Source organism: Lithobates pipiens, unplaced genomic scaffold (assembly GCF_037356315.1).
Source record: "Lithobates pipiens isolate NorthernLeopardFrog02 unplaced genomic scaffold, aLitPip1_a1.2 Scaffold_22, whole genome shotgun sequence".
Classification (NCBI taxonomy): domain Eukaryota; kingdom Metazoa; phylum Chordata; class Amphibia; order Anura; family Ranidae; genus Lithobates; species Lithobates pipiens.
The window spans coordinates 172,768,079-172,781,775 of record NW_027507784.1 but is presented as its reverse complement, the minus strand read 5'-3'; the positions used below and the strand labels follow the sequence as shown (position 1 = coordinate 172,781,775).

The following is a 13,697-nucleotide window of genomic DNA, read 5'->3' as shown; positions in this document are numbered from 1 at the left end:
TTTAATGTGGAAATATCCACTAATCAGTACCAGTGGAAACATTTTCCACTTTCTTCCTGGTAGATCGATAGCTGATGGATTCACATAAAAAAAAAATGGAATGGGAGGATAGCAGACCTCTCTTTATTACCCATGTTGGTGTCATGCAGATGTTGGTGAAAAACGATTATTTTGAAAAGGAACTCTGGCTATAGTGGGTGAAGTGCCATCATCCCTATTAAATATACAAAAGGAAGCCCTCTGGAGGTAGGACTTTATAGGCACTGAAAAAAACGTTTAAGTTATAGAAAAATATAATTTATTGGTGCGAAAAAAGATTAAAAACTTAGTAGAACATACAAATGTATATGTAAAGACACAAAATGATCATAAAACAGTAAAGACACTTACACGTTTCGATGATTCTTCTTCAGAGGTGTCAGAACACATTGATTCAGATAATTTTTCTGAAAGGTACTGTATTTATCGGCATATAACACGTACTTTTTTCCCCTTAAAATCAGGGGAAAATCGTGGGTGCATGTTTCATAGTTAGTAAGGTTGAATAAAGACACCAGTCCATCCAATTCAACCTGAGTGAGTTTCTACAATTGTCCCTATCCCTGTACATTGCACACTAACATCGGTTCCTACCCTCAAGAAGCCCACAATCCAAGGTCCCCATTCATATACTAGGGCCAATTTTTGGACAGAAGCCAATTAATTTACCTGCATGTCTTTGGAGTGTTGGAGGAAACCGGAGTACCCGGAGGAAACCCACGCAGGCACAGGGAGAACATGCAAACTCCAAGCAGGTTGTGTCATGGTTGGGATTTGAACCAGTGACGCTTCTTACTGCTAGGCGAGAGTGCTAACCACTACACCACTGTGCCGCCCCACTGTGCCATGTTATACTTCAATCCCCTGCTGATTGTGCACCTGTGAGCGACTTTCAGCCGATTTCGGCCATTCTTGGTGGCTTTTGGCCACCTTTGGCAGTTCTTGGTGGCTTTTGCCCGCCTTCGGCCGTTTTCGGCGGATTTCGGCCGCTCTCGGCCATTCTCAGCGGCCGAGTGTGGCCGAAAGCCACTGAGATCGGCCAAGAGCGGCTGAAAGCTGCCGAGAATGGCCGAAAGCCACCGAGAATGGCAGAAGGAGCCCAAAAGCCACCGAAAACGGCCGAAAGCAGGACATACAGCTCTGTATCTCGGCGGTGCCATTTTTAAATGGCAAAGCTGAAAATGACACTGTCAAGGCTGCATAACAAGGCTGCATGACAAGGCTGCAAATGACACTGACAAGGCTGCATGACAAGGCTGCAAATGACACTGACAAATCTGCATGACAAGGCTGCAAATGACACTGACAAGGCTGCATGACAAGGCTGCAAATGACACTGACAAATCTTCATAACAAGGCTGCAAATGACACTGACAAAGCTGCATGACAATGCTGCAAATGACATTGACAAGGCTGCATGACAATGCTGCAAATGACACTGGCAAAGCTGCATGACAAGGCTGCAAATGGACACTGATAAGGCTGCATTGATGGGCATTTAAATGTAAGTTTTTTTTCCTTAAACTTCTCTCCTAAAAGTTTTTTTCCTTATATTTCCCTCCTAAACATGGGGTGCGTGTTATATGCCGGCGCGTGTTATACACCCATAAATACTGTAAGTGTAGACATAAATATACATAGCCACAATTATATATACAGACATATGTATGCCACTATATTTTAAAACCAAGACAACAGGGGCCAAGAATTGTGCTGATGCTCACACCCTGCCTGATGCCCACCGCTAGGCCACACGTGGCCCCAGCCCGGTATCACACTGTAAAAGATCCCTTTAGTGGTCGCTGGAGCTGAGGAACACAAAAGTCTTGTGGGGTCTATAGTAAAGGCAACCAGGAAGCACAGCCCAATCTATAAAGATCAACAACAAATTATAATAGCAATAGAAATGTTAACATTTCTATTGCTATATAATTTGTTGTTGACTTTTGTGTTCCTCAGCTCCAGCAACCACAAAGGGTATCTTTTGCAGTGTGATACTGGGCTGGGACCACGTGTGGCCAAGTGGTGGGCGCCCTGCAGGGTGTGAGCATCAGTGCAATCCTTGGCCCTTGTTGTCTTGGTTTTAAAATATAGTGGCATACATATGTGATGTAATCTCTCTGACTTGGTTAGTATAATTTATTTGTGTACACTCAGTGTCTGTATATATAATTGTGGCTATGTGTATTTATGTCTACACTTACCTTTCAGAAAAATTATCTGTATCATCGTGTTCCGACACCTCTGAGGAAGAATCATCGAAACGTGATCATGTTGTATCTTTACATACACATTTGTATGATTCTCTGTATGTCCTACTAAGTTTTTAATCCTTTTTTGTACAAATAAATTATATTTTCTATAGCTTAAAGATTTATTCAGTGGCTATAAAGTCCCACTTCCAGAGGGCTTCCTTTTGTACAAAACGATTATTTACACTATAATTGATTATGTATTAAGAATATATTCTTGCATAACATGATGTATATTGATAACCTTTTATAAAAAAATTGATGAAAGCAATTATACCAACATGCATCTCCTTGACAAGAGGGGAAATTGTATTTACCAAATCATGAATCATAATCTTTACCTCCAACACTGGACATTGACAAATGGATTCCTTTTTTCATTTTTAAAAATGAAATAGCAATTCCTAGAAAATGGTTCTAATAATTCCCATTCCTTACAAACGTTGCACATCTCCGCTAGTATTCAGACATCAGAACCTTCCACCTATCCCACTTATTTTAATGCAGAGGTCTCAAACTGGTGGCGCTCCAGCTGTTGCAAAACTACAAGTCCCACGAGGCATTGCAAGGCTGATTGTTACAAGCATGACTCCCACAGGCAGAGGCATGATGGGACTTGAAGTTTTACAACAGCTGGAGGGCCGCCAGTTTGAGACCCCTGTTTTAATGGAACTAATTTTCACAAGGCTTCTTTTTCTACCTGAATAATCACTAAAAGGTAAAACTATTACAGCAGCACAAAAATAGATATACTATCAGCGTTTCTCAACCAATTTTTCAGTCATAGCAACCATTACATTTATGTACAATCTCAAGAAACCCATTTTAACTGCCTCAGCCCTGGAAGATTTTACCCCCTTCCTGATCAGAGTACTTTTTATGATTCGGCACTGCGTCTCTTTAACTGACAATTGCGCGGCAGTGCGACGTTGCACCCAAACAAAATTGGTGTCCTTTTTTTCCCACAAACAGAGTTTTCTTTTGGTGGTATTTGATCACTTCTACGGTTTTTATTTTTTGCGCTAAAAACAAGAACAGAGCGACAATTTTTTTGCTATAATAAATATCTCCCAAAAACATATAAGAAATTTTTTTTTACCTTTAGGCCGATATGTATTCTTATACTTATTACATATTTTTTGTAAAAAAAATAAGCGTATAATGATTGGTTTGCGCAAAAGTTATAGTGTCTACAAAATAGGGGATAGTTTTTTGGCATTTTTATAATTATTATTATTTTTTTAGTAGTAATGGCGGCGATTTTCGATTTGTATCGTGACTGTGACATTATGGCAGACACATCGAACACTTTTGACACTATTTGGGGACCATTGTCATTTATACAGAGATCCATGCTATAAAAATGTACTGATTACTGTGTAAATGATACTGGCAGGGAAGGGGCTAAACACTAGGGGGCAATCAAGGGGTTAAGTGTGTCCTAGGGAGTGATTCTAACTATGGGGGTGATGGGCTACCAGAGACATGACAGGGAGCAGTAGCTCCCTGTCATATCACTAGGCAGAACTGGGAAGTGCTTTGTTTACATCTCCCTCCGTGACACGATCACCGGGACACCCGCGGGCATGGTCATGCTGTACGCTGTGGAGATGTAAAGGGGACATACAGGTATGCCCATTTGCCCACCGCTGCCATTGTGCCAATGTATATCGATGTGCAGTGGTCAGCAAGTGGTTAAAGTTAAGAAAATGGCAGGCTTGATCCACTCACTGGCTTGTTGACAATTTTTGAGCACTTTGTGGTCATTTGTAGACATTTTGCCAATGCACCCCTGAAGAACCTAGAAGGCACCTTGGTTAAAAAAGGCTGACAGACTGCAAGCTGCATAGTTCCATTGATGTCCCATTTTGTATAATAATTAATGGAGTCTAACAGGAATGTACCACCCCAATCACACTAATAAGAGTTTATTTTCCTACAGGCATTCCTTACTCGAGTCTGGTTTGGAGAGTTAAGTGTCGTCAATGAATTATGGAGAGTGATAGCCTGTATGCTCTTTTTTCCTCTTATTTTTACACGTCTGTTAACATTCAGGTAAGTGAATGAAAACGGTGAGCAATGATTTATAACCAAGGAATGTAATATGAATTATACTTTTTTATGCTTTTTTTTTTTAAAGACTCATGTCTTTAAGTCTATTTTTTCTAGTGCTTTTCATACTGGTCCTTAGGTCTCATGCACACTGAGCATTTTTACAGCTGCTGTTTTGGGCATCAGACTTTTTTATAACTGCCTCTAAACTCCCATGCATGTTATCCTATGTGTTCATGCACACATAGGCTTTTAGCAGCATTTTTTGGCAGGAGAGTTTAGTGGCAGAAAAAAAACCCTCTGCCAGCATGATTAGGAGTAGCAGCGTTTTGGCAGAAAAAAGGCTGACAGCTCCTAAATTCTCCTAAACTCTGCTAAATGTTGGTGCCCAGCATTTAGCAGAGCATATTTTGGGTTTTTTGGAAGCAGAGGCCTCCGGCGTCCTTAACATCCAGTGAATAGATGAATGTTCAGGAATGGCCTGGAAAGCCGACTGTCACATGCTTAACAACAGATGAGTCATCAACAGGCAGTGGGGTTCCCCTGCTAACAGCTGAATAAAAAAAAAAAACATTGTGAAAAAAACTGCGTGGGGTCCCCCCCCCCAAGTCCATACCAGTCCCCTATCCAAGCATGCAACCTGGCAGGCCAGGAAAGGGGGAGGGGGGAACAAGTAAGCCTAGTATGGATTGGGGGGGGGGGCCCACAACATTTTTTTCACAATTTTTTATTGCTGGCAACTGTTGTTTTTACATTCCGGAAACCTCGCTGACAGCTGATGACTCATATATTGTTAAGAATGCAGCGACCAGCTTCCCGGCCAGCCAGTCACTGGTTGTTAAGAACACCTGCTTCCCAACTCCTTAATTCTAACGCTGCTAAGCATGGCTTACACACTATGCTAAACACTGCTTAACTAGTTCCCGACCAGTGCACAATGATGTACATCGGCAGAATGGCACGGACAGGCAAATGGGCGTACCTGTACAGCCCTTAACATTTTCTACCGTCGCATTACGTGCGTGCAGCCGGCGGCGCGGTGTGAGCAAGCAGGGAGCTCCGTGAGTCGGGTCGCGTGTTCCGCGGACACGATCACCATGGGGATACCCGCGATTGTCTCAAGGAGAGGAAGAACAAGGAGATGCTAATGTAAACAAGCATCTCTCCATTCTGCCTAGTAACAAACAGTGTCCATGATCTCTGCTCCCTATGATCGGAGCAGAGATCAGTGACTGTCACACACAGCCACGCCCCCCCCCCCCACAGTTTGAAACACACCCCGGGACACACTTAACCCCTACACTGCCACCTAGTGGTTAACCCCTTCATTGCCCGTGTCAGTTACATAGGAATCAGTGCATTTGTATAGCACTGATTTCTGTATAAATGACAAATCCCAAAAATGTGTTAAAAATGTCTGATGTGTCCGCCATAATGTCGCAGTCATGATAAAAATCACTGATCGCTGCCATTACCAATAACAAAAAAATGAATAAAAATTCCATAAAACTAACCCCTATTTTGTAGACGCTATAACTTTTGCGCAAATCAATCAATAAACGCTTATTGCGATTTTTTTACCAAACATATGTAGAAGAATACGTATTGGCCTAAACTAAGGAAAAAATGATCGCTCTTTTTTTGTTTATAGCGTAAAAAATTAAAACTGCAGAGGTGATCAAATACCACCAAAAGAAAGCTCTATTTGTGGGGAAAAAAAGAAGTAAATTTTGTTTGGGAGCCACGTCGAACGACCGCGCAATTGTCAGTTAAAGCAACGCAGTGCCGAATCGCAAAAAGTGCTCACGTCTTTGTCCAGCAAAATGGTCCGGGGCTTAAATGGTTAATGGCGTTTTTGTCCAGCGTTTTTAAAGCAGTTTTTAGCTTTCTACTGTGCATGAAGCCCTATAGTCATCACATTTAGAAATAATGTTATACATTAGATTTTACTTAGGACAGTTTCATATTTTGCATCAAAACATATTCCTATTATGTTAGTTTTTCTTGCACATGATTCGACAATTGGCGCAAATGCAACTTCATGATCAACATGATCATATTGATGCTTTTAGGGAGGAGAAATTCTTCTGGCACATTTACAAGGTGCAGCCATGTCTGTTTAATTTGCTTGCTTTGGGTCTCTCCCTGCAAGTGAAACCCCCATAAACAGGGCTCAAGTCCTGCATAAATGCATGGCAACAGAGTTCCTGTACTTTTTCCACAACAGGAACTCAGTTTCCTGCAAGACTTTGAAGTATGGGAGCTGTGTGGCAGGTGCTACACCAGCAGCTGCCCACACAGCTCACAATAGTAAGTGCCGCACACCTGACCATTCAGGCATTGCCAGTAGGGGGCCCCATGACAGCTTCCGCTTCGATCTACCTGTTAATCACAGCTAGCTGATGGGTAGATCAGGTCCCTACTGCTAAGAGATCTCTTGTGATGCGCTCCTCCCCGCCGGCTCCTCCTGATTTTCTGTCACCTCAACTCCCCCCCCCCCCCAGTCTCCTGCATACTTGCTCTGTGTGTCCCGCTGAATCCCCCCTCCTCTATCTTCAGTGCCATATGATGAGAGAACCCAGAGGAGGAGCACAGCTTTTCTGCTCACAGGACATGCAGGGAGAGAGGTAAGCTGAGGGAGGAACATCAGTTTGGGGTGGTTAGGAGGGAAGTTTATGTGGAAATATGTGAAGGGTTGGAATAGCAGCGAGTGTGTGTTGGAGCCCTGCAGAGTTTGCCGCCCCCCAAGCTAACATACATCTCCTAAGTAGGAACACATCACTATCTCCCAAAGCATTCTGTCCAGATAATGTGCAGTTAATTTATGACCTTTCCATTTCACCCTGTGTTATCCAAACTCTGTTCAATGAAAAGTGTAAACTCACCACATAAACACTCTATATACAAAATAAAATTCCCCAATAAAGATCAGAACATGATGTTCACATTTGCATGGAAGCACAATTGAATGAATGCTGATTATTCAGAGAATTACCGTATTTATGTTTATTCAGGATTGTTTTTTTATGTACTAACAGTTAAGCTTCATACACACAATACGAAAATTGGATGAAAAATACCACTTTTGAAGCGTTCGTGCATATGAGCATATAATTTTTTTTTTTTTTTTTTTGGTGGGAGTGTGGATCTTGGGTGGGAGTTCCCACACTTTGTTCCCCAGCACATGACCCCTTCCCATAAATGAATGTAGGAGGAAAAATTCTAGGAGTAAACCTGACACATGATTTTAATAGATCGCCTGATAGGGTTCTCATTCTTTTCCAGAGTGTTCTAGGCTGCATTAAGCAGAGAACACTCAGAAGAACACCCTTCTCTGTGTTTTATAATGAAGGAAAAAATACAGACGCAGTGTGGTGTAATAATAGCAGGGGGCAGGTTGGATGGAGCTGTATCTGATCTCTGCTATATATAACCCTACCCTTATGTTAAAGTGTATTTAAAAGCAAAAGTTTTTTTTAAAGTTTTGTATAATGAAGAGGGATTAGAATACCTGTCAGGTTTTATTGCTCTCTTTGTTCCCTTTAGGGAAATTGACTCTCTGCATTTTGTTTTGTTTACCATTATTATTGAAAGTGAAAGAAAATCCCTAATTTTGGATTGACGTCAGAAAACTAATAGAGGGGAAATCTTCCAATAGGGACACTAGTTCTGGGGACCCTGGTGACACACCAAGATTCCCTCACATTAGAGGGATTTCCTCTCACTTGCTGTTTTGACTTTTATTTACACTTTAAGTGAACATTTACTATGCAAAATGGAGGTGTTGTATTGCTTTTGTAAATCATCCTCAGTGTGCTTCTACTTAACCACTTTCAGACCGGATCATTTTGCTGGCTTAAGACTAGACCACTTTTTGTGATTCGGCACTGCATTGCTTTAACTGAAAATTACGCAGTCATGCGACGTGGCTCCCTCTGCGTTTTTTATTTTTTTGCGCTATAAACAAAAATAGAGCGACAATTTTGAAAAAAAATAATTTTTTTAATTTTTTGCTATAATAAATACCCTCCAAAAATATATAAAAAAAACTTTTTTTCCTCAATTTATTCTTCTACATATTTTTGGTAAAAAAAAATCGCAATAAGCGATTTATTGATTGGTTTGCGCAAAATTTATAGCGTTTATAAAATAGAGGATCGTTTTATGGCATTTTTATTAATAATTTTTTTTTACTAGTAATGGTGGACACATCGGACATTTTTGACACATTTTTGGGACCATTGTCATTTATACAGCAATCAGTGCCTTACAAATGCACTGATTCCTGTGTAAATGACACTGGCAGTGAAGGGGTTAACCGGGGGTAAAGTGTGTCCTAGGGGCGTGTTCCTAACTGTGGGGGGCTGGGCTGTGTGTTATTGAACACTGATCTCTGCTCCAATCACAGGGAGCAGAGATCAGTGTCACTTGTTGCTAGGCAGAACCGGGAGATGCTGTTTACATCGGCATCTCCCCGTTCAGCCTCCCCGTGAGACGATCGCGGGTATCCCCGCGGTGATCGAGTCTGCGGGACCCGCGACCGGATTCACGAGGGTCCCGACTGGCAGACGCTCGGGCCATCGGCAGCGCGCATGCGATGGCAGGGTGGCAATTTCAAATCGCCGTACCTGTACGCTAATTTGCCTGCCCGTGCCATTCTGCCGACGTACATCGTCGTGCGCCAGTTGGGAAGTGGTTAAACTATGCCATCAGCATTACTTATTGGGGAAAGTGGACACAGATAGTTTCATAAAAGTCAGTCAAGCTACTTATTTAATTAGTATCAGCTCTCGAAAATATAGGAAAGCAAGCAGGAATGTAAAGTGAGTAAATATAATGATTTCAGCTGCTCTGAAATAGGTGCAATTTCTTGCTATTAAAATGAGGAATTTGAGAAGGATGGATTATCACTTGCACTATAATCAATCTCTTTATGTTAATAGCATTTTGTGCTTTAGTACCATTCTATAATGTGACGGGCTTGCCTTGTTAGAGGCTCCCAAGCTACAATATAATTTCTAGAAGCAGCAGCCAAATGCAATTACTTCTTGAACACCATTTATACTGCATAGAAAGAAAATTATAAACTTTATGGGCAATAATCTCAGCTAATAATGTTGACGGGTTGAGTATGAATGGATCCTAATGCCTGTTTTATCCATAACTACATTTAACTACCATCACAGGAGAGATGAGGAAGTCATTCAGAATCACGTTCTGAAGAAAGAAAATAACATAGAAGTGTTTCCAGTAGACTGTACACCTGGGGAAACAGTGAAAAACAGCCTGTCGTTAAGATAAGTATCCATATAAACACAGTAAGGGGTGACACAAAATTGTTAATGAAACTGAACAGAAAAAATATCTTTAGAACTAATTATCAGACCTTTTTTAGGGAAACAAGCACTGCCCAAAATATCTCTGTTTTGCCCAAAACCATATGTGACATGGTTTCATTCTTAGAATAGATGTATATTGCCCATGTTTGCAAACTATGCATCAGCTATGATCATTACTGGGGATGAAAGGTTAGACTAGGTAATGGAGGGGTTCCTCAAGGACAATAAAGGTGGTTTGTCAGAATCACTTATCATATCACAGATGAAAATATGGATGTTTTGTGTTTAAATATTTTATTGTGTTTTACAAATTACAAATTAATTGCATCATAAGAATTCTTATATAATAGAAGTCAAAAACTTATAACATATAACAAAGCTTCATAAATGTGTATAGATTAACAAGGTAAAGTTATCTATTGGTATATACTGACTATCTTTATAACAAATAATGCTTCTTAAGATAAGTAATGATATGTTGACATTAATATCTAAAAAAATTATAAGATAGAGGTAGTAATATAACCTCAAAAATCTAGTATAGATATATACATAGAAAGAGTTAAAGCAATAGATCGGAGTGATATCGGTAATGGGATGTTAATTTTACAGGTTGGCTGATGAATAGGTCATTCAAACCAGGGCTAAGATCCGACTCCATGGCTTGGCAGTACCTGTTAAGAAGAATATACAGACATCAATCATCCCAAGTGTTCTTATTTATAATAGAATGAGTGGTACAAAGATTTGGTTAAGGGGAAAAGATATTCTAGAGAAGATTATTTGAATAAATACCGGTATTCAGAGAATATTAAAGCTGAGAAGTAAAGCAGATATCCAGGTTGTTTCCGATTAAAATAAGGTATTATCAATATCAGGTGGAGGGTAATGTTCGATCCATGGTTTCCATAAGTGATCAAATTTGGTTACTGTATCTAAGTAGATTGCTTCAGTCTTTGCATGGATCATAGCTTGCGTTACTCTTTGTTTAACAGATAGTATGCAAATGGTGTCATGTTTCCATGCTTTTGCAATGGTTTGCTTAGCTGCTGTTGTTATAAAGAGTAATACCTTGAATTGTCGGAGAATGATCAGGAGATAGATTTGTCTCAAATATTGTAGAGAGGATCTTGAATACGTTTGTCCAAAATGAGTAGGCAAAGGACATTCCCACCAAATATGTATGTGGGTGCCTAATATGGTACAACCTCAGAAGCAGTTGGAAGGGTATTGTTGGCTAAATTTGGCTATTAGGGCTAGAACTAAATACCATCTCATAAGTACTTTATAATTTGTTTCTAAAGCTACTATATTTGGTGTGGCTGATTTTGTAGCTTGCCAGATCTGAGTTCAATTTAAGTCACCTGTTTGGAGGTGAAGATTCATCTCCCATTTTGATGTATAGTGTATAGAGTAATTGGGCATATAAATCAGAAATAAGTCCACGTCTGTGTGGATCTGATTTGCAACTCTGTTCAAAAATAGATAATTTAAGAGGTGTGGTATCTAAGGGTTTGTCTTGAGTTAAAACATTTTTTATTTGGCGATACCTGAAAGTTTCTGATTGTGGTAGATTATATTGTTCGCATAATGTCAGGAAAGTTATCATGTTGGAGGATTGAAAGAATTGGTGTGTTCGTATTAGACCAATTTTAGACCATGCCGAAAAAGATGTTGGGGATGACCAGGCCGGGTAGAAGGAAGGATTATGGAGGAAGGAAAGAAGAGGATTTTGTTGTGATTGTAATCCAAAACTAGTTTTCAGTCTATCCCAAATGGAAAGGCTGTGTTTTGTGTAGGGATTAGTAATAGTTTTCCGTTGTTTAGGAGCAAGCCACAAAACATTGGCAGTAGACAAAAGGGTCACAATTGACTGACTCAAGTGCAACCCATAGCGGTATTTCCTTGGTGGCATGGTATTTGGTCAATTGAGCTAACTGGACTGCATAATAGTATTTCGTAAAATCAGGTACTCCCCCACCTCCTCTAATTTTGGGGGTATGTAGATTATGTTTGGGTAATCAAGGTCTAAGTTTGTCCCAAATGTATTGAATAGTTTTACGTTGGAGAATGCGTAGAAAATGAGATGGAACTGGTATAGGTACTTAGGTATTAGTATTCTAAATAAATAACTGTTATGTGGCCCATCCATGCTAGAGGAAGTGATGACCAAGTTGAAAGCAATTTAGTAAGTTTTGTCAATAATGGAGGATAGTTAGACATATAGAGCTCTTGCAGTTTGGTTGTGAGATTAATACCTAAATATGTGATATGTGATATGTGTTGTGGACCAGGTAAATGGGAGGGAGTTGTGTAATTGCGATTGGAGTTCAGGTGATAATGATATATTTAAAGCTTTCGATTTATGAGGATTAATCATGAGGCCAGATAAGTGTCCAAATTCAGTACGGATGTCAAGAAGGACCGGTGTAGATAATAAGGGTTCAGTAAGAAAAATTAGGACGTCATCTGCATCTGTTGGGGATTTGTCTAAAAATTGATATATCGTTTGATTTGAGTTTCCACCTAATATAAGGGTGCCACGGGTATGTTTTTCTACCACAGAAAATAGATGGGATAGAAATGACAGTGGATTTTTGTTTGGAGCATAGAAAGAAACTATTGTGATTTCAGTATCTTGTAGAAGACTAGACAAGAGTATATATCGACCTTCAGGGTCTTTTAGTTCCATGTGGAGTGTGAATAGTGTTGTATAATGAAAGGCAATCAGTACACCTCTTTTGTGTCCGCTAATGAGGTGTAAACTTGGGTATATTTACGACTAAAGAAATTTGGAAAGGATTGAATTGAAAAATGTGTCTCTTTTAAGCATACCACATGTGAATTTCGTTTTGAAAAGGATCAGAAAGCTTTGGTACGTTTCTGGGGTGAATTAAGGCCTTGTACATAACATGTAAGCGTTATTATGTTTAGAGGTGCCATTTTTGGAATTGGGAGAATAAAAAAAAGTGGGGGGGGGTGTTATTTGAGATATTTTGTGCAAAAAACTCTCTGAAAGGATTGAGGGGACAACGGTTAGGGAGAGAGTAGGGAAAAGTGGGGGTTGAGGATGGGGTTAGTCAGTATATTGTGCTGATACTTATTGATACTAAATGGAGCTGGTATCCACAAGGTGGTGAAAGAACACCAACCTATGAGTACAATTTGTCCAAAGAGTGTCCAAACGAAAACCGTTGGGCACTCAAGGTTGTATTGGAGGCAAAGGGAATGTCTCCAGGACTACAACAGCCATCAAATATGTAAGTTGAAACAAATACGGAAACAATCAAGTCTCAAGTATAGTAAATATTTGAGATAACAAGTATGGATCCACTTGTTATGGTTGAGTAAACTAAGTTTTGTTATTCTAGAACAGTGTTTCAATCAATGTTTAAGTAGAATGAAAACAAATGCATTCTTTAAAGTAGTATAAAGAGAAAGAATGGGTTTCATATTACCTATATGAGGATAACATGAATCCCAATATGGATTTGTAGGCAGGTAAAGGAACCTAAAAAAGGAAGTAAAGAACAAAATTACATGAATATTATATTCTTTCTGAATAAGGTTGAATAATTTATAAATTGTAGAGTTTTAAAGGGGTTGTAAAGCTTTGTTTTTTATTTTCTAAATAGGTTCCTTTAAGCTAGTGCATCGTTGGTTCACTTACCCTTTGCTTCGATTTCCCTTCTGAGGCCGCGTACACACGCGGGGACTGTTCGGCCAACTTTGTCCGCTGAACAGTGTTTCGGCGGACAGTCCGCCTGTGTGTGGGCTTTCAGCGGACAGTTTCAGCGAACAGTCCGCTGAATAAGGTTTTTCGGAAATTCCGAAAAACTGTCCGCTGAAACTTTGTTTCAGCGAACAGTCCCCTCGTGTGTAGGCTTGTTCGTCAAACTAAGTTCCGCGCATGCTCAGAAAGGATTTACACGCCGAAAGTTATAATGCAGTGTATAGGACGTCGTATTTTTCGTCCCGTCGTACGTGCCGTTCACGTCATCGCGCACGGTTTCAG

At 40.1% G+C, this 13,697-nt stretch overlaps 1 protein-coding gene across 1 annotated transcript in view; it reads left to right on the top strand.

The window, feature by feature from the left end:
- The window catches only part of TRPM2 (transient receptor potential cation channel subfamily M member 2), a 406,419-nt gene that overhangs the window by 275,881 nt on the left and 116,841 nt on the right, over positions 1-13,697 (top strand). The window contains exons 16-17 of the mRNA XM_077448652.1: positions 4,234-4,346; positions 8,752-8,764. Coding sequence (XP_077304778.1) covers positions 4,234-4,346; positions 8,752-8,764 — 126 coding nt within the window. The remainder of the gene's footprint in view (positions 1-4,233; positions 4,347-8,751; positions 8,765-13,697) is intronic.